A 21,379-nucleotide genomic window follows, 5' to 3' on the forward strand; every position below is an offset into this window, starting at 1 on the left:
TTTGACTAGACTGTCCTCTTGGATCTTCCCTGTTCCCAATTTTGGAACTTTCTTCTTTAGTTTCTAGAACCAGCTTCTGCAGTTTCCTATACTGTCCAGCCTCTCTTGGCAGCTGGCTTCAACTTTAGTTTGGGACTTGCTACCTGTCACTCTGCTGTCCAGCCTTTCTGGAGTTCTGGCTTCAACAGAACTCAAACTGAACTGAAATTGCTTTTCTAGTTTTATGTGCGCACGCGTGTATGTGTGGGACCTCCCTCTCCAGAACCCTGTTGCTAGGCAACAGCAGAGTTTTTTTAAACCTTTTAACTTTCTTAAACCATTATCTCCCTCTCCCCCAACTGATAACACAGCTCAAGGGTCATAAAACTCATTAGAAATGCAGGTATACAAACAGTGATTTAGACCTGCTGTCTCCACTCAAAAATGAAACTAGATCCCAGGTTTCACCTTTTAACCCACAAGTAGAAAAAAGTATAAATTGAACTTAAACTTAAAGATATGCCTTATTTCTAAAACCCACAAATATAAATATAGCTTACTTAAATTATCTTGGTTTCCTAACAAAAGGAATGCCTGTTTCAGAAATGTAAATCACTGCTTCACCTGGAAACATGTACTTCCAACTGCATTCACTCCTCACAATGCACTCTCCTCTAAATTGGGGAGACCTTGCGAAACACCTCTGCTCAGTTCACAAGAATGACCCTGAGCTTCAGGTGGCTTATCATTTTAATTCACCATCTGGCTCTGATGCTGACCCCTCTGTTCTCAGCCTATTGCAGTGTTCCAATGTTGCTCAGCACAAGCTCGAGGAACAGCATTTCATCTTTTGACTAGGCACTTTACAACCTTCTGCACTCAACATTCAAGTTCAGCCCTTCCCATTTTGTCTCACTTTCTTTGCAGGTTTCGGTCTTAACCTGGTTTTTCTTTTGGATAGCAGCTGTGTATCATTCTGCTTTTCACACCTCCTCTGGCCACATCTTTTGTTTCTTTACCTGTCCCATTACTACTCCCTTTATTTCCACCAACTCTTTAGTCATTTAACATCTCCCATCTTCCACCCTACCATAGACCTTCCCGTTTGTTTTTTTCCACCCTCTCTCCCTTTCACCTCCTTAAACCTATTACATTTCTAACAATTTTCTGATCTGATGAAAGAGTTAATGTTTCTGGTCATAGCTGGCTTCCTCTCCACAGATTCTGCATAACTTACTGTGTATTTGGAGCATTTTCTGTTTTCAGTTCCATGTACGGCTTTTGAATTTATTTCTTAATGCCAGTTTGCGTCAGGTCACTACACTAGTATTATGGCCTGCATTTTCCATCTCCAGCTCAAAGTGACTGGATAAGTCAAGGGTGCTTATAATAGCTGGCGACTAAGGGCAGCAGAAGTATTTTTATATTCAGTCATGGAATGTGAGCCTCACTGACAAATTCAGCATTTGTTGTTCATCCCATTTGTCCTTGGGAAGGTGGTGGTGAGCAGCTTTTCTGTACAGCTACAGTCCATGTAGAGAATGTACATCCATGGTGCTGTTAAGAAGGCAGTTCCAGAATTTTGACCCAACAACGATGAAGGAACAGTGATATAATTTCAAATCAGGATGGTACGCAACTTGGAGGGGAACTCTCAGGTGTTCTCGCCTATCTGTCGCCCTTATCCTCGGTCAGAGTTTTGGAAACCGCTGTTGAAGTTGTCATGGCCGATTGCTGCTGTGCATCTTGTAGATGGTACACACTGCAGCCATGATGTGCCAATGGTGGAGTGAGTGAACGTGTAAGTAATAAATCGAATGCCAATTAAGCGGGCTTTGTCAAGGATGATGTCGAGCTTCTTGAGTGTTGTTGGAACCACACTCATCCAGGCAAGTGGAGAATATTGCATCACACTCCTGACTTGTGCCTTGTAGATGGTGGACAGGCTGTGGGAGTCAGGTGGTGAGTCATTTGCCACAGAATGCCTAGCCTCTGACCTGCTGTTATAGCCACAGTATTTATAGGCTGGTCTAATTAAGTTTCTGGTCAATGTCACCCCTCAAGATGTTGACAGTGGGGATTCAGCAATGGTAATGCCATTGAATAACAAGGGGAGATAGTTAGATTCTCTCTTGTTGGAGATGGTCATTGCCTGGCACTTGTGTGAATGTTACTTGTGTTACAAACAGGGTTGGGTGAGAACTGAAACCCTTGTACCCTTTTCCCTTAAAGTGTAATCAGTGTGTTGTTGGAAAGGAAGATGTGTGTGTTTCTTAGCCCCTGGAGTGTGTGGTCACTTTAAATAACAGCAGCAAGCTTTTGTGGGTTTAAATAAAGAGGATTATTTACTCGCGCATTCACACAAAATCTAAAGGCTACATTACTCGCACACACACGAGAAAGATACAGTTCAAGAGAGTAATGCACTTTTACAAGTTGTAAACAAAAGAAGAGTTTGGTTCATTGTAGGAAAACAGTAGCTGTGGACCCGATGGATAGTTTAGGTAGTTTCAATAACTGTAGTTGGCTATCAGGGATTATTGTAGGATTCCTTCCAAGAGATGGATGCTCAGCAGGTCGTGACATTAGTCATTTGTAATTTCTTCTTACCAGATCATCAAGTTTCTTTACAGGTGGGCTTGGAATAGGAATCAGGCTGGGAGATTATTTAAATCAACACTCTCCAATTTTAAAAAGTGTGGATCTACTGCCTTTTCTGCTGTTGATGTCTTGCAGCTCGTGCTGCACAGACAGCTCGAGTTTTTCTCTGGGTCCTGAGATAAATACAATTTGTTATCTGAAGACAGTTTTGGAGCCTGGATAATTGATACACGGGGGTGTGGGAGTGGGGGAAATATAACCCATCAACATATCAGCTACAATTAGGTCATTGGAAGACCTTATTTGACATTCCACCCTCATGGCTCTGACACATCCACAGTCATTGTTTGTTAGATCTCTTCCATTGAGCTGGTAAGGATGGTCCCTTTGCACCTGAGAACCCCATTTGCATTTGAGAACTTTTCAGAGGCACTTTCAGACAGAGTTAATCCTTTGTCTGTGCAGAAATTGCAAAAAGCACCTGACCCTTTGTAGCCAGCTTAACAGTCTTGTTAGTGCCCATTTTCAAATAAAAGACGGTTCCAGAAAATTATATACCGAGTGTAGTCCACGTTTTAAGTTATGAATAGGGCATACCTTCACTGGGCATGATACTTGCTACTCATCAGCTCAAGTCCGGAACACTGTCCTGGTCTGGCTGCATGGGGGCATGGACTGCTTCATGAACAGAGAATTTGCTAATGGAAGTAGACTCTGCAATTATCAACAAACATCCCCACTTCTGACGGCGAAATGATCATTGAAGAAGCAGCTAAAGACGCTTGCGCCTAGAACACTATCCTGAGGAATTCATGCAGCAATTTTCTAAGATGACCTCCAACAGCCAAGCCATCTTATTTTGAACAATGTATGTATCACTCCAGCCACTGAAGAGTTTTCCTCAATCCCCATTGACAGCAAATTTTCTAGGGCTCCTTGATGCCACACTTGGTTAAATGCTGCCTTGATGGCTGTCACTCTCATCTCACATTTGGAATTCAGCTTTTAGTCCACACTTCTACCAAGACTATAACGCAATGTGGATCTAAGTGTTCCTGGCAGATCACAAACTGAGAATCAGTGAGTAAGTGCTACTGAAGGGATGGGATCTGTCCTGCTTTTTGTGGACAGGACACACCAGGGCAATTTTCCACATTGTTGGGTAGATGCCAGTGTTGCAGCAGTAGTAGAGCAGCTTGGCTAGGGGTGCAGCCTGTTCTAGAGCAGAAGTCTTCAGCATTACAGCTGTGATGTTGTCAGGATCCCCAGACTTTGCAAGGTCCAGTGCGCTCAGCTGTTCCTTGATCGCGTGAAGCAAATCAAATTGACTCAAAACTGGTATTTGTGATAATGACTACTTTAGGAAGACCCTGAGGTGGAACATCACTTGGCACTTCTGGCTGAAGATGGTTACAAATGCTTTGACCTTCTCCTTTGCGCTGATGTGCTGGGTTCCAGGATTATTGAGGATGGGAATACTCATGGAGCCTCCTTCAACCCATTACATGGTTAATTGTTCACTACCATTCTCAGGACTGCAGAAGTTTGGTCTGATCTGTTGGCTGAGAGATTGCTTAGCACTGTCTATAGCAAGCTGCTTCTGTGTTTAGCATGCATTTAGTCATGTCTTGTAGCTTCACCAGGTTGGTACTTCATTTTTAGCTACATCTGATGCTGCTGTTTGCATGCTGTCCTAAGGTTACAGATTGTGGCGGAGTACAATTCTGCTGCTTTTGAAGGCCCACAGGCTGCCCAGTTTTGAGCTGCTAGATCTGTTCCGAATCCATCTCATTTAGCGCAATGTAGTGTTGCAAAACACTTTGGGGGTGTGTTTCCACAAGCTGTGGTTGCTCCTACCAATGCTGCCATGGACAGATGCATTTGCGACATGTAGATTGGGGAGAATGAGATCAAATGGGTGTTTTCCTCGTGTTAATTTTCTCACCATCTGCCATGGGCTCAGTTTGGCAGATATGTCCTTCAGGACTCGGCCAACTCAGTCAGGAGTGGTGCTACTAGACCACTCTGAGAGACATTGATGTCTTCCACCCAGAGTATACTCAGAATCCTTGTTACGATAAGTGCTTCTTCCAAGTGGTGCTGAACATGGAAGAATACTGATTCATCAGCTGAGAGGAGGCGGTAGGTGATATCAGCAGGAGGTTTCCCCGAGTCTGGAGTCAATGTTGAGGACTCAGGGCAACTCCCTCCGGACTGTATACTGCTGTGCCGCCACCTCTGGTGGGTCTGCCTTGCCAGTGGGACAGTAGGAATCTGGGACATTGACTGGAGGGTATGATTATGAAGACATGCCTGAGGGGAAAACTGTGCTGGAGAGCAACAGGTAACAGTGATGGACCAGACGGAGGTATTAGAAAGTCTGGCTGTGCATAAAGTTGACAAGTCACTAGGACCAGATGGGTTGCATCCAAGGATGCTGAGGGAAGTAAGAGTGGAAATTGCACTGGTTCAGGCTATAATCTTCCAATCCTCCTTAGATGTGGGGGTGGTGCCAGAGGACTGGAGAATTACAAATGTTACATCCTTGTTCAAAAATGGGTGCAAGGATAAGGCCAGCAACTGCAGGTCAGTCGGTTTAACCTCAGTGGTGGGAAAGTTTAGAGATGATAATCTGGGGCAAACTAATTAAGGAAAGCCAACACTATTTGTTAAAGGTAAATTGGCTTTAACTAACTTGATTGAGTTTTTTGCTGAACTAACAGAGAGGGTTGTTGAGGTTAATGCAGTTGATCAGGTATTTATGGACTTCCAAAAGGCATTTGATACAGTTCTCCATAATAGACTTGCCAGCAAAGTTGAAAGCCATGGAATAAAAGAACAGTGGCCCAATTTACAAAATTTGCTGAGTGATAGAACACAGTAGTGGTAAATGGTTCACATAGGGCTGGAGGAAAACATACAGTGGAGTTTCCCCAAGAGCCAGGACGAGGACCGCTGCTTTTCATGATCAATGTTAATGGCCTCGACTTGGGTGTACAGGGCACAATTTCACAATTTGCAGCTGATATACAGCTTGGAAGCATTGTGATCTGTGAGGAGGTTAAACATAAACTTCAAGGGGACATAGGCAGGCTGGTGAATATGGCGGACGCATGGCTGATGAAATTTAATGCACAGAAGTGTGAGGTGATTCATTTTGGTAGGAAGAACAAAGAAAAGCAATATGAAATAAAGGGTACAATTCTAAAGGGGGTGCAGGAGCAGAAGGACCTGGGTGTACATGTGCACAAATTGAAGACGGTTAAGTCAGGTTGAAAAAGTGGCTTAGAAAAAGTGGCTTAAAAAAAAGTGTAAAGGATCCTGGGCCTTTTAAATGGAGGCAGAGAGTACAAACGTAATGATGAACCTTTATAAAACATTGGTTGGGCCTCAACTGGAGTATTCTATCCAATTCTGGGCACTACATTTCATGAATGGTGTGGAGGCTTTAAAGTGGGTGTAGAAAGAATTTATGAGAATTCAGGTACCAGGGATAAAGGACTTCAGTTATGTGGAGAAGCTGGGGTGGCTTAGAGAAGGTTGAGGGGAAGTCTGATAGAAGTGTTCAAAATTATGAGGGGTCTAGACAGTAGACAGGGAGAGGAACTGTTCGCATTGGCGCAAGGATCAAGAACCAGAGGACACTGAGAACAAAAGACTCTATGAGAAGGATGCACCATCCGTGGCTAACTAAGTAAGTTAAGGATGGTGTCAGATTGAAAGAAAAGACACACAATGCTGCAAAGATTAGTGGTAGGTCAGAAGATTGGGAACATTTTAGAAACCAGCAAAGGATAACTAATAAAGGGGGAGAAATTGGAATAATTGTGTAAGATATTTAAAAACAGCCAGTAAAATCTTCTGCAAATATAAAATAAAGGAGTAGCTAAATGAATATTGGTCCCTCAGAAGGTGAGACTAGGAAATTAAAATGAGAAACAAGGAAATGGCAGAGCCTTTGAACAAGTATTTTGGATCTGTCTTCACAGTACAAGACACAAAAAGCATCCCAAGAATAGTAGAAAGTCAAGAGGCAAAAGGAAGGGAGGAACTGAAAACAATCACGATCACTAGAGAAAAAGTACTAGGAAAACTAATGGGACTAAAGGTTGACAAGTCCCCTGGACCTGATGGCCTGCATCCTAGGGTCTTAAAAGAAGTGGTTGCAGAGATAGTGAATGCATTGGTTGTAATCTTCCAAAATTCCCTAGATTTCCGAAAGGCCTCAGTGGACTGGAAAAGCTCTATTCAAGAAAGGAGGGAAACAGAAATCAGAGACTATAACAAAAACAGAATTACCTGGAAAAACTCAGCAGGTCTGGCAGCATCGGTGGAGAAGAAAACAGTTGACGTTTCGAGTCCTCATGACCCTTCGGAAGAACTGAAGTATAGTTAGGAGAGAGGTGAAATAGAAGCTGGTCTAAGGTCGGGGGTGGGGGGAGAGAGAAGTTGAGGTTGGGGTGGTTGTATCGATAAGCAAGCAGTGATAGGAGCAGATAATCAAAAAATGTCACAGACAAAAGGATCAAAGAGGTGTTGAAGGTGGTGATATTATCTAAGAAAAGTGCTAATTAAGAATGGATGGCAGGATACTCAAGGTACAGCTCTAGTGGGGGTGGGGTGGAAAGACTAACAAAGTATTAGTTGTAGATTTAAAAATAATGGAAATAGGTGGGAAAAGAAGAATCTATATAAATTATTGAAAAAAAAAAGGGGAGGGGGAAGAAACGGGGTGGGGATGGGGGGAGGGGGAGTTTAAGATCTAAAGTTGTTGAATTCAATATTCAGCCCGGAAGGCTTTAAAGTGCCTAGTCGGAAGATGAGGTGCTGTTCCTCCACCTTCAACACCTCTTTGATCCTTTTGTCTGTGACATCTTTTGATTATCTGCTCCTATCACTGCTTGCTTATCCCTACAACCACCCCACCCTCAACTTCTCTCTCCCCCCGCCCCCCACCTTAGACCAGCTTATATTTCACCTCTCTCCTAACTATACTTCAGTTCTGCCGAAGGGTCATGAGGACTCGAAATGTCAACTGTTTTCTTCTCCACCGATGCTGCCAGACCTGCTGAGTTTTTCCAGGTAATTCTGTTTTTGTTTTGGATTTCCAGCATCCTCAGTAGCAGTAGCTTTTTGTTTTTAAGCAGAAACTATAGGTCAGTTAGCTTAACACCTATGCTAGAATCCATTGTTAAGGAAGTGGTAGCAGGGCATTTAGAAAATCATTACACAATCAGGCAGAGTCAATGTGGTTTTGTGAAAGGAAAATCGTGTTTGACAAATTTATTAGAATTCTTTGGGGATATATTAAGCAGGGTGGATAACAGGGAACTAGTAGATATAGTGTATTTAGATTTCCAAAAAGGCATTTGATAAGGTGTCACACAAAAGGTTACTGCACAAGATAAGAGCTCATGGTGTTGGGTGTGATATATTAGCATGGATAGAGTTGGATCATTTTTATGCTGGCAAACTGTAATGAGTGGAGTGCTACAGGGATCATTGCAGGGGCCTGAGCTATTTACTATCTATATCAATGACTTGGATAAAGTGACCAGATTTGCCAGATGATACAAAGAAGGGTAGGAAAGCAAGTTGTGAGGAGGATACAAAGAGTCTGCAAAGGGATAAGGGATAGGTTAAATGAGTGGGCAAAAATTTGGCAGATAGAGTATAACATGGGAAAATGTGAGGTTGTCCACTTTGGCAGGAAGAATAGAAAAGCAGAAAATTATTGAATGGAGGGAAACTGCAGAATGCTGCAGTACAGAGGGATCTAAGTGTCCTCGTACATGAATCACTAAAAGTTAGCATGCAGGTACAGCACGTAATTAGGAAGGCAAATGGAATGTTGGCCGGCCTTTATTGTAAAGGGGATGGAATATAAAGTTAGGCAAGTCTTGCTACAACTATACAGGGCATTGGTGAGACTAGATTACTGTGTACAGAATTGGTCTTCTAACTTATGATCTTACACCATTTTAAGGCGATTGGGAAAAGAAGCAATGGTGATATGAGAAAAGTTTTTTACACAGCGAGCTGTTAGGATCTAGAATGCATTGCCTGAGTGTGGTGGAGGCAGACAACTGCTTTCAAGAGGGAATTGGAAAAGCACCTGAAGAGAAAAGAAATGCAGGGCTAAGGGGAAAGGGCAGCGGGGTGGGACTAGCTGTGCTGCTCTTGCACAGAGACAGCACAGACAATGAGTTGAATGGCCTCCTTCTGTGCTGTAACCATTCTATGAGTCTATGAGCAAGACTACGGCAGGCTCATGCTTAACTATGTATGCTTTGGGGATGTCTGCCCTCCTTGCCATCTGCCCATCCAAAAGAGGTATTTCTGTTGGAATGGAAGAGAGGACGGGGGGAAATGGCAGTGCCCTGTACTAAGGAAACATTTTTTTAAAAGGGAGGTTTGAAAGGGTCAATTATTCACATGAAGTATGAGCTCACTCACCTCATGTGGAACTTCATGGAGGAGGATGGCTAGGGTTGTTGTGAGTCCAACCTGCAGGATAAGACAGGTTACATGTCAACAATGGAACTGACCTAGCAGACAGCCTTAGACATAATAATGACTTGTACTGGATAATGCAACTGTAAGAAGCATATCTCTAGCACTCTGCCATCACTGCAGAGATGGCTGAAGGAAACCAAGACAAAGAGATAGTGAAATCAATTTAACTATATCCATTTGTAGAAAAAAAGCAGCCCTGGCACCAGTCAAAAGTATTAACTACCAGGGTGTGGGAAAAAAAAAGCCCCGATAAAATCAGTTACATTCCAAAAACAAGCACACATGCAGGATGTCTCACCTTGAAGAACTTCTTTTGCTCCACTCACTTCTTTCAACTAAAAGGTGTTGCTATGGGAATCTGTATGGGTCCTTGGTATGTCTGCCTTTTTATGGGATGTGAGAAACATTCTTTGTTCCAGTGCTACTCAGGATCCCTCCCTCACTTTTTTCTGGTACTTTAATGACTGCATCAATGGTCCCAGTAATTTCTGTTTGCTATGAGCGGCTGCTTTTAAGATTGGTATGCAGCTTTGCATGTGCACCTTTGAAGGGAACGTTGTTTCTGCGAGGCCTGTTTGTTTCTTGTGTAGCACATTCCTGACTGCTGTGTGGTCACACACCCGTTCAGCTTAGACAGAACATTGGTGCTGATTCCTATCTCACCCTTAACTGCAAAACGTCATCAACTTTGCTTTCAATTTCCACTCTTCCTTTGCCATCACTTGACCCATCTCTAACTCTTCCTTTCCTCAACATCCTTCTCCTTTTCTGGAGATGGGCTATCAATCAATTTCCATTTAAGCCCACTGACTCCAACAACTACCTCAACTACATTTCCTCATGTCCTGCTTTCTATAAGGGCCCTATTTCATTCTCCCAGTTTACTTCCCTCACATCTGTTCTGACAATGCAACCTTCCATATCAGTGCTTCAGATGTCTTCCTTTATCCTTACTGTCGATTTCTCCACCTGCCTCGACCACGTCCACTTCACTACCCGCATCCCTGCTCTCACCACCACCCCAAACCACATTATGGTTCCCCCTGTCCTCACCTTCCAGCCCATCAGCCACCACATTCAATGCATCATTCTACATCATCTCCAGCCAAACACATCTTGTCTCCTCTCCTTTCAGCATTCTGAAAGGACCATTCCCTCCCAAGCACCCTGATCAACTTCTCAATCAACCCCCCAATACTCCCTCTCCTTCCCATGGCACTTAGTCATGCAAGAACAGGAGATGCAACACCTGCCCTTTTATCTCCTCTCTTCTCACTGGCCAAGATGCCAAACGCTCTTCCAGGTGAAACAGTGGTTCATGTGTACTTTCAATTTAAAATACTGTATTTGCTGCTCACAATATGGTCTCCTCTACATTGAGCAGAATAAACGCAGGTTGGGTGACTGCTTTGTGCAACACTTCTGAGAAGTCTGCAAGCATGACCCCAAGCTTCTGGTGGCCTGCCATTTTAATTCTCCACCTTGCTCCCAGTCTGATCTCTCTGTCCTCAGACTCCTGTACTGTTCCAATGAAGGAACAGGAGAGAGCGAGAGAAGGACTCTGGGACAGGCAGTCAGCAGCACCTAGAGGCAGTCAGCTGCAGCTCCTGGAAGCCTGGGTTTTGGAGCTGGAGCGGCAGCTGGAGACACTGTGGAGCATCTGCGAGGCGGAGAGTATCATGGATAGCATGTATAGAGAGGTGGTCACACCACAGACTTAGAGTCCACAGGCAAAAAGGAAATGGGTGACCACCAGGCAAAGCAAGAGGACTAGGCAGGCAGTGCAGGAATCTCCTGTGGCTATTCCCCTGCAAAACAGATATACCACTTTGGATACTGTTGGGGGGAATGGTCTCTCAGGAGAAAGCAGCAACAGCCACAGCTCTGCTGCACAGGGGAGGATTAAAAAGTGTGGGAATGCAATAGTTATAGGGGATTCAATTGTAAGGGGAATAGATAGGCGTTTCTGTGGCTGCAAATGAGACTGCAGGATGGTTTGTTGCCTCCCTGGTGCTAGGGTCAAGGATGTCTCAGAGCGGCTAGAGGATATTCTGAAGGGGGAGGGTGAACAGCCAGTGGTCGTGGTACACATTGGTACAAATGACATAAGTAAAAAAAGGGATGAGGTCCTAAAAGCAGAATATAGGGAGTTAGGACGTAAGTTGAAAAGTAGGACCTCAAAGGTAGTGATCTCAGGATTACTACCAGTGCCACGTGCCAGTCAGAGTAGAAATAGCAGGATATATCGGATGAATACATGGCTGAAGAGATGGTGTGAAGCGGAGGGTTTCAGATTTCTGGGGCATTGGGACCAGTTCTGGGGGAGGTGGGACCAGTACAAACTGGACGGGTTACACCTGGGCAGGACCGGGACTGATGTCCTAGGGGGAACATTTGCTAGAGTGGTTGGGGAGGGTTTAAACTAAAATGGCAGGGCGATGGGAACCTATGCAAGGAGTCAGATTAAGGGGAATCAAAGACAAGAACAAAAGACAGAAAGCAGAATAAGAAAAGTGATAGTCAGAGAAATCAAGGGCAAGAATCAAACAGGGCCTCAGTGAAAAATAGTGGGAAGGGGACAAGTAATGTTAAAAAGACAAGCCTTAAGGCTTTGTGCCTTAACGCGAGGAGCATTCGCAATAAAGTGGATGAATTAACCGCGCAAATCGATGTAAACAGGTATGATATAGTCGGGATTATGGAGACATGGCTGCAGGATGACCAGGGATGGGAACTGACCATCAGGGGTATTCAGTATTTAGGAAGGACAAACAAAAAGGAAAAGGCGGTGGAGTTGCATTGCTGGTTAAAGAGGAAATTAACGGAATAGTGAGGAATGATATTAGCTCCAACGATGTGGAATCTGTATGGACAGAGATGAGAAACACTAAGGGGCAACAAACGTTAGTGGGGGTTGTATATAGACACCCAAACTGTAGAGGTGATGTTGGGAATGGCATTAAACAGGAAACTAGAGACGCATGTAATAAAGGAACATCTGTAATTATGGGTGACTTTAATATGCATATAGATTGGGCAAATCAAATTAGTAACAATACCGTAGAGGAGGAATTCCTGGAGTGTATACAGGATGTTTTTCTGGACCAATACATTGAGGAACCAATGAGAGAACAGGCCATCCTCGACTCGGTATTGTGTAATGAGAAAAGAATAATTGGCAATCTAGTTGTGCGAAGCCCTTTGGGGATGTGTGACCATAATATGATAGACTTCGTCATCAAGATGGAGAGTGACGTATTTGATTCTAAGACTTGGGTCCTGAATCTTAATAAAGGAAACTACGATGGTATGAGGCGCTAGTTGGCTATGATGGATTGGGAAGCGTTACTTAAAGGGATGATGGTGGATAGGCAATGGCAAACATTCAAAGAGCGCATGGGTGAACTGCAACAATTGTTTATTCCTGTGTGGCGCAAAAGTAAAACAGGAAACCAAATCATGGCTTACAAGGGAAATTAGAGATAGTATTAGATGCAAGGAAGAGGCATACAAATTGGCCAGAAAAAAACAACAGACCTGAGGATTGGGAGCAGTTTAGAATTCAGCAAAGGAGGACCAAGGGATTGATTAAGAAGGGGAAAATAGAGTACAAGAGTAAGCTTGCAGGGATTATGAAAACTGACTGTAAAAGTTTCTATAGGTATGTGAAGAGAAAAAGATTGGTGAAGACAAATGTAGGTCCCTTACAGTCAGAAACAGGGGACTTTATAATGAGGAACAAAGAAATGGCTGACCAACTAAATACATACTTTGGTTCTGTCTTCACAAAGGAGGACACTAATAACATACCAGAAATGTTGGGGAACACAGGGTTTAGTGAGAGGGAAGAACTGAAAGAAATCAGCATTAGTAGGGAAATGGTGTTGGGGAAATTGATGGGATTGAAGGCTGATGCCTGATAATCTACATCCCAGAGTACTTAAGGAAGTTGCCCTAGAAATAGCGGATGCATCTTCCAAGATGCTATAGGCTCTGGAACAGATCCTACAGATTGGAGGGTAGCTAATGTAACCCCACTATTTAAAAAGGGAGGCAGAGAGAAAACAGGGAATTATAGACCAGTCAGCCTGACGTCGGTAGTGGGGAGAATTCTAGAGTCCATTATAAAAGATTTAATAGCTGAGCATGTGGAAAACAGTGGCAGAATCGGACAGAGTCAGCATGGATTTATGAAATGGAAATCATGCTCGACAAATCTGCTGGAATTTTTCGAGGATGTAACTAGTAGAGTTGATGAGGGGAGCCAGTGGATGTGGTTTATTTGGACTTTCAGAAGGCTTTCGACAAAGTCCCACATAAGAGATTGGCGTGTAAAATTAAAGCGCATGGGATTGGGAGTAGTGTATTGAGATGGATAGAAAACTGGTTGGCAAACAGGAAACAATGAGTAGGAATAAACGGGTCTTTTTCCGAATGGCAGGCAGTGACTAGTGAGGTACCACAGGGATCGGTACTGGGACCCAAGCTATTCACAATATATATTAATGATTTAGATGAGGGAATTAAATGTAATATCTCCAAATTTGCAGATGACACAAAGCTGGGGGGAGGGTGAGCTGTGAGGAGGATGCAGAGGTGCTTCAGTGTGATCTGGACAAGCTGAGTGAGTGGGCAAATGCATGGCAGATGCAGTATAATGTGGATAAATGTGAGGTTATCCATTTTCGTAGCAAAAACAGGAAGGTAGATTATCTGAATGGGTATAAATTGAGAGAGGGGAATGTGCAACGAGACCTGGGTGTCCTTGTACACTAGTCGCTGAAGGTAAGCACGCAGATGCAGCAGGCGGTAAAAAAGGCAAATGGTATGTTGGCCTTCATAGCCAGAGGATTTGTGTACAGGAGCAGGGATGTCTTGCTGAAATTGTACAGGGCCTTGGTGAGACCACACCTGGAATATTGTGTGCAGTTTTGGTCTCCTTATCTGAGGAAGGATGTACTTGCTATAGAGGGAGTGCAGCGAAGGTTTACCCGACTGATTCCTGGGATGGCGGGACTGACATATGAGGAGAGGTTGAGTCGATTAGGATTATATTCGCTGGAGTTCAGAAGAATGAGGGGGGGATCTCATTGAAAACTATAAAATTCCAACAGGACTAGATAGGGGAGATGCAGTAAGGGTGTTCCCGATGGGGGAGTCCAGAACCAGGGGTCACAGTCTGAGGATATGTGGTAAACCATTTAGGACTGAGATGAGGAGAAATTTCTTCACCCAGAGAGTGGTGAGCCTGTGGAATTCGTTACCATAGAAAGTAGTTGAGACCAAAAGATTGTATGATTTCAAGAAGGAGTTAGATATAGCGCTTGGGGCGAAAGGGATCAAAGGGTATGGGGAGAAAGCGGGAGCAGGCTATTGAGTTGGATGATCAGCCATGATCATAATGAATGGCAGAGCAGGCTCAAAGGGCCAAATGGCCTACTCCTGCTCCTAGTTTCTATGTTTCAACAGCAGTTCGAGGAACAGCATCTCATTTTTCAATTAAGCACTTCACAGCATTCAGAACTCAACATTGCAATCAGCAATTTCACATCATAGCCCATGCCCTAAATGTTTTTTTTTGTTTTTACAAGGCAGCTGTTGGTGATGATTCTGCTTTTCCCATTTCCCATCTCCTCGGAATCCATCTATAGTTTCTTTGTTTGTCCCATTGCCTTGCATCATCATCCCTTTTGTCATTTAATCTCTCCTGGCTCCACCCCATCACAGAGCTTTCCTTTTGATCTTCTTCACCCTCCAACCCCATTACTGCCACTGTATTTGCTCAAAATATCGATTAACTAAAGAGCAATGAGAGCTTTAGGGCCCATGAAGTAGTCAAGCAATCCTTCAAATTCTATGGCCACGCTTCAAGTACAACACTTAAGTTTATTGATTCACTGCCGGAATTGTGACTGGGGGAGAACAAACAGGCAGAAACCATTTGCCCTATAGATTACATTCCTAACTTTTACCAACTTCTGTTGAAAGGTCAATGATCTGAAATTTTAACTCTGTTTCTCTCTCTACAAATGCTGCCAGACCTGGAGTATTTCCAGTATTTTCTTTTTGTTACACATATAGTAGGACTTGGGGCAGCCCTGTCCTTGAATATTAAAGTGGACAGGCCAGTCGTCTCTGGTCAGTTTTTTTTAACCACCAAAGCCGTCTGGAAGGAAAAGATGAAGTGACAATCTACAGAAAAACTGGAAAGTAACTTAACAGTCTTTCTGGAGCAAGCACAGATTTTCAGAAGACTGCCCTTGGAAAAAGCATTTCTGCTTTGATCACTGAGGAGGGTGGATCATGAAGATGAGTGCAGTACAGAGAGGGGGGACCAAGAAACACAAAAGCAGTTTATCTGCACCTGGGACACAGATTGGGAGCTGTAGAGAGGTGGCAGTGTTGGGTTTCCTTAATGTCCTCAACCCTTTCAAAATGGAACATTATTTCTCCCTCATCCCACAGCAAACCTAGAGTGACCATGAAAGCTACACATTTTGTGGAGCACAGTTGTTACACGCAACATAAGTCTGGCAGGTACTCAGGTAAAACTGACTGCAGAATCCATTCTGTCACACTGGGGGTTAAGTCACAACGAGCTTTACCAGTGTGAGCATCACCAAGAGGCAGACAAATACAGTGCTTTCAACATCAAAAGTTACAGTAAGGCTTACCAACAGACATTATCCACGATGTTTACAGTTTACATACCAATACACACCAAGCAGTGAGCATGAGGCCAAGAGGTGTCTCACGGTTCTAGGTATTACTTGATTAGCTTCCAGCCTATAACTCATCCCTGGGTATCTAGTCATTTCAGTCTCTAATTCACAGCTGGATATGTTATCCCATCCCACACATGCTTATCTATAATCGCCATTGCCTCCAAAAGAAACTTGAAACATTGATGACTTTTCCCCCTCTAGACAAGAATTTCTGAAGAAACGAAGAGAAGCCTGTAGATTTTTTGAGCAGGTCAGACTTACCAATTAACTAAAGAGTAATGAGAGCTTTGGGCCCATGAAGTAGTCAAGTAATCCTTCAAATTCTATAGCCACTCAACAAGTGCAACACCTAAGTTTATTGATTCACTGCTGGAATTGTAACTGGGGGAGAACAAACAGGCAGGAACCATTTTCCCATCACCCCACTGCTCATTGACCTACTTTGGTTCTGGGTTAAGCAATGCTTTGATTTTAAACTTCTCAACTGGGTTTTTTAATTTATCCATGGCCTTGCCCACCCCATGTCTATAACCCTCAGATATCTGCAGTCAGGTCCTTCAGCAACCTCAATTTTAATTGTTCTACAATTGACAGCCACACCTTCAGCTGTCAAGGCCCTAAGCTATGGAATTCCCTCCATGCATCTCCCTGCCTCTCTTTCCACTTTTAAGATGCTGCTTAAAACCTACCTCTGATAATATTTCACTTGACTCAGTGGCAAATTTTGATACAATCCTGTGAACCAACCTGGGGCATTTTACTACATTAAAGGAATTATACAAATAAAAAAATCGTACTGATGTTAAGATTTGCACTTCACTACTCTCTTTGCAAATCATTTTCTCCTCTTTCACTTACCTTTCTGCTGACAAGGAAGCTCCCAGCCACTGCCAGGCCATGTGTGAAGTTATCAATACCATTGGCAACAAGGTTCAGGTACCCACTAATCTACAAAACAAAGGCAAGTGTCAGATTCCCAAAAAAAGAATTGCTTGCGCAGCCAAGCAGAATTCAAGAAAGGATCAGTGGTAACAAACAACAGTGACCGCTTACCTTGATGGCTTGAACAGGCTGAGTGGATTCCCTAAGCTGCAGAGTGGAGCTATGGCAGTGGCCGTTAGTAAGCTGCACACAAGAACCATTGCGATGAGTGCTGGCAGAGGGAATGAGTTTTCCATTTTTAAGGCATTTGATTGCCTTATCCACACAAACATGCCCATTCTGCAATGTCTTCTTGGTCTGAAAAGGTGCGTAGAAGAAAGATGATAATACTTCATGTGAACAGAAAATGAGGGGCCCATTTGCTGTAGGAAGTGATAATTTTTTTTCAAAGGAAAAGGAAGACTTACATTTATATAGCCTCAGGACATCACAAAGCATAACTAATGAAGTACTTTTGAAAAGTAGTTATTGTTGTAATGCAGGAAACGTGGTCAATTTGCACACAGCAACATCCCACAAACAATTAGATAATCTATGATGCTGGTTGAGGAATAAAATGTTGTGCCCTGGTCAACACATGTAACAGCATACTTCAGTTATTCAAGACTGTCTTTAATAGCTCACTGGCTATTATGTAAAATACATCCACAATTAAGAGCAGCAGTCGCAACTTCATTGAAACATTGATTATAATTTATCAACTACACACTCATGAGGAAGAATTCTGTACAGGTACAGTAGCTCAAATTCGGCTAGTTTTGATTAGCCCCCTGAACTGAACCACCCGACCCAAAAGCCAGCAAGATCCAAAATCCAGGATGGATTGGGCCCCGAAGTTGCTGGTTTTGAAATGCTGTACCTGTGCTAAAGAGATCAGAATCTATCAATGGGTCTGGAAAGGATCTATTTCAAATACATGTAAACAACACATGTAGAGAGAGGATGTTAACATATCTTGAAATTCTAATGTTTTACTGTCTTTGTTGCTTCCTCTTGGGTTTTAAAGGGTGACTCTTTAAAGATGCTTGCTGCAATTATAGATGTTTCAAAGATAAAAAGAGAAAACTAAAGGTTCTGTATCTGAATGCTCATAGCATTCACAACAAAGTAAATGAATTGATTGTGCACATTGAAGTAAATAAATATGATCTGATAGCCATTATGAAGCTGCAGGATAACAAGGATTGGGTCCTGAATATTGAGGGGTATATGATATTTAAGAGGTATAGGTAAAAATATTCAATGACCCTGCCTTCACCACCTTCTGAGGCAGAGAGTTCCAAAGTCTCTCAACCATCAGAAAAATATTCTCATCTCTGTCCTATAAGGGCAACACCTAATTTTAAAATAGTGCCCCCTAGTTCTGGACTCACCCACAAAAGGAAACATCCTTCCTACGTCCACCTTGTCAAGACTGTTCAGGATCTTGTATACTTCAGTCAAATCACCCCTCAGTTTTCTAAACTCCAGTGGATACAAGCCCAGTCTGTCGAACATTTTCCTCATAAGACAACCCATCCATTCCAGGTATCAATCTAGTGAACCTCCTCCAATGCAGTTACATCCTCCTTTAAATAGGAGACCAGAATGTAGGCCAGACCAGGTAAGGATGGCAGATTTCCTTCCTTAAAGGACATTAGTGAACTAGATGGTTTTTTTGCAACAATCAATGATAGTTTCATAGTCACCATTACTAGCTTTCAATCCTAGGTTTTATTAATTAATTGAATTTAAATTCCAATTTAAATTGCTGATGGGATTTGAACCCCATCTCCAAGGCATTAGCCTGGGCCTCTGGATTATTAGTCCAGTGACATTACCACTGCATCACCATCTCTCCACTGTATGCAGGAGTGTTCCTTTCAGAGCCAGTACTTTGTCACACTTAATTAATCTGGTATCCAAAAGAAATACAAATGATTGAGATAGGATTGATTGCGGAATCAGAACTACCATGCCCACTGCCAGTCAGTATCAGTCTCCCTTTGGGTTGGGTCTCTCTTGCCATCCTTCATTTAGCTGCATTCTGAGCTCCCTCATCTGCGCTCCCTTCATATTGCCCTCAAAGTTCTCTCATCCTGTGCTGTATTCAAGCTCCTCCTTACTTGGGGATTCACTTTCTTTCTCCATCTCGCATTGTGCTGTTCTTGGAGATGACTCTCTTTTACTGTTCTGAGTTCTCTTGCTTAATCATCCACTCTCTCTCCCCTCCATCACCTGTGGATTTTTCAAAAAGCTGTGCTCCCACTCCAACTTGGTTGTCCTCAATGTTTGCCTTCCACATCCCTTGTTGAGTTTCTCCCAGAGTTTCTCTGTCCCAGCACTTGCCATTCAGTCTCGCTCACAGGGCAGTATGCCCTTCCTCTTCCTCAAACTCTCTCCTGTATTTTGTGCATCGCTAACCAACACAAACTGCTTCCTGTATTTGCTGTATCAAATGATGGGAGTCCATAAGCACTGTGAAAGGGAGTTGATTGGTGGGAAGCTGTGGAAGGAACTGGCTTGCTGGACCAAATTCTTCTTTGGTGTTTTGTAAATAGTTATTTTGTATCTCTTTGTACGCTACTGGAGTAACTTACTTCGTGATACTCTGTATCCTCCTCTTTATCTGGGAAGACTTTCTCCAAAATGAAGAATGCAAGCAATCCGACAATCACCCACAAACCCAACTTCCTCTGCTGTATACGACTGTGGCTTCCATCTACACAAACAGAAAAAATGGTTACAGGAGCAGATTAGAAGTAGGAGACCAACAAACTCATCCAAGCAAGAACCTGTTGACAAACTGTTGAAATTTTCCTTCCTCAGGTGCAAATTTGTGGCTTTGAATGTGCAATGAACAATCAGACCAGCTTCACTGTCAAACCTGGTTTGACTACCTCAAGCATTTAAAAAAAAATATTCATCTTCAGGATGTGGGCAATCCTGGCAAGTCTGGCATTGATTGCCCTTCCTTAGTTAGCCTGAGAAGGTGATGGGCTACCTTCTTTGTAGTCATTTGATACAACTGGTCAACTTGCTGATCCACAGGTCAGTTAAGACTCAATCACATTGCTGAGGACCTAGAGCCACATATAGGCCCAGCCAGGTAAGGATGCTAGGTTTCCTTCCTTGAAAGGATGATCCAGTTGGGTTCAAGACAATCCAGCAACTTCATGGTCACTCCCTTTCTACATACAAATCTACATATTAGAATCATCGAATCTTAAAGATTAGAGAAAGTACAGCATTTGGCCCATCTCTTTGAATGTGCTAACCAATTAGTCCCATTACTTGCTCTTTCTCCAAAGTACTGAAAATTTTCCTTTTCAAATATTTATCCAATTCCCTTTTGAAAGTTCCTATTGAATTTGCTTTCACCACCTTTTAATGCATTATATTTCAAACGATAACTCACGGCATATATACAAAAACAAGTCTTCATTTGTAATTTCTCCCAGTTCTTTCAATTTATCCAATTATCTTAAATGTGTGTCCTTCAATCATTAACCCTCCTGCCAGTGGGAACAGTTTCTCTCTACCCAATTTATTTATTTAAAAATTTTATTCATGGAAAGTGGGCATCACTGGCTGGCCAGTATTTATTGCCCATCACTATTTGCCCTTGAGAAGGTGGTGGTGAGCTGCCTTCTTGAACCACTGCAGTCCATGTGGTGTAGGTACATCTCCAATGCTGTTAGGAAGGGAGTTCCAGGATTTTGACACAGCAACAGGGAAGGAACAGCGATATATTTTGAGTGACTTGGAGGGGAACTTCCAGGTGGTGGTGTTCCCATCTATCTGCTGCCCTTGTCCTTCTAGATGGTAGTGGTCATGGGTTTGGAAAGTGCTATCTAAGAAGCCTTGGTGAATTCCTGCAGTTCATCTTGTAGATGGTACACAATGCTGCCATTGAGTGTCGGTGGTGGAGGGAGTGAATTTTTGTGGATGTGCCACCAATCAAGTGGGCTGCTTTGTCCTGGATAATGTCAAGTTTCTTGAGTGTTGTGGGAGCTGCACTCATCCAGGCAAGTGGAGACTATTCTATCACACTCCTGACTCGTACCTCGTCAATGGTGCTCAGGGGAGTCAGGAGGTGAGTTACTTGCTGCAGGATTCCTAGCCTCTGACCTGCTCTTGTAGCCACAGTATTTATATGGCTAGTCCAGTTCAGTTTCTGGACAATGGTAACCTTTAATAATTTTGAGCATCTGTATTAAATCTGCCCCGAGTCCTCTCTGCGCTAAGGAGAACATGAGCTTATCAAGTCTCTTCACTTAACTCAAGTCCTCATCTCTGGTACACTTCTAATACATTTTCTCTCCTTCATGTCCTTCCTAACGTGCAATGCCCAGAACGCTTAGCCAGTGATTCATAAAAGTTTAGCATAATGTTCTTGCTTTTGTACTTTATGCCTCTATTTATAAAGCCCAGGATCCCATCATTCTTCTTTAATAAAACTTATCCTTTTGTCTTGCCACAAAGAATTATGTACGTGAGTCACAGGTTTCTCTGTCCCTGCACCCCATTAAAATGAGTTGCGGCTCTAAAACTGATCCCCAGGGACCACCACTGTATATTTCCATCTAGTCTGATGGACGACCATTCATCACGACACTTTGCCAACTTCATATCCA

At 43.1% G+C, this 21,379-nt stretch overlaps 1 protein-coding gene across 2 annotated transcripts in view; it reads right to left on the bottom strand.

The window, feature by feature from the left end:
* slc39a13 (solute carrier family 39 member 13) overlaps nt 1-21,379 on the bottom strand; it is a 68,609-nt gene that overhangs the window by 8,310 nt on the left and 38,920 nt on the right. For both annotated transcript variants that reach the window (XM_078548816.1, XM_078548815.1), the window contains 4 exons: nt 19,343-19,464; nt 16,875-17,060; nt 16,680-16,769; nt 9,037-9,087 (listed from right to left, as the gene is read on the bottom strand). In XM_078548816.1, coding sequence (XP_078404942.1) covers nt 9,037-9,087; nt 16,680-16,769; nt 16,875-17,060; nt 19,343-19,464 — 449 coding nt within the window. The remainder of the gene's footprint in view (nt 1-9,036; nt 9,088-16,679; nt 16,770-16,874; nt 17,061-19,342; nt 19,465-21,379) is intronic.

Source organism: Cetorhinus maximus, chromosome 9 (genome assembly GCF_964194155.1).
Source record: "Cetorhinus maximus chromosome 9, sCetMax3.hap1.1, whole genome shotgun sequence".
In the NCBI taxonomy this organism is placed as follows: Eukaryota; Metazoa; Chordata; class Chondrichthyes; order Lamniformes; family Cetorhinidae; genus Cetorhinus; species Cetorhinus maximus.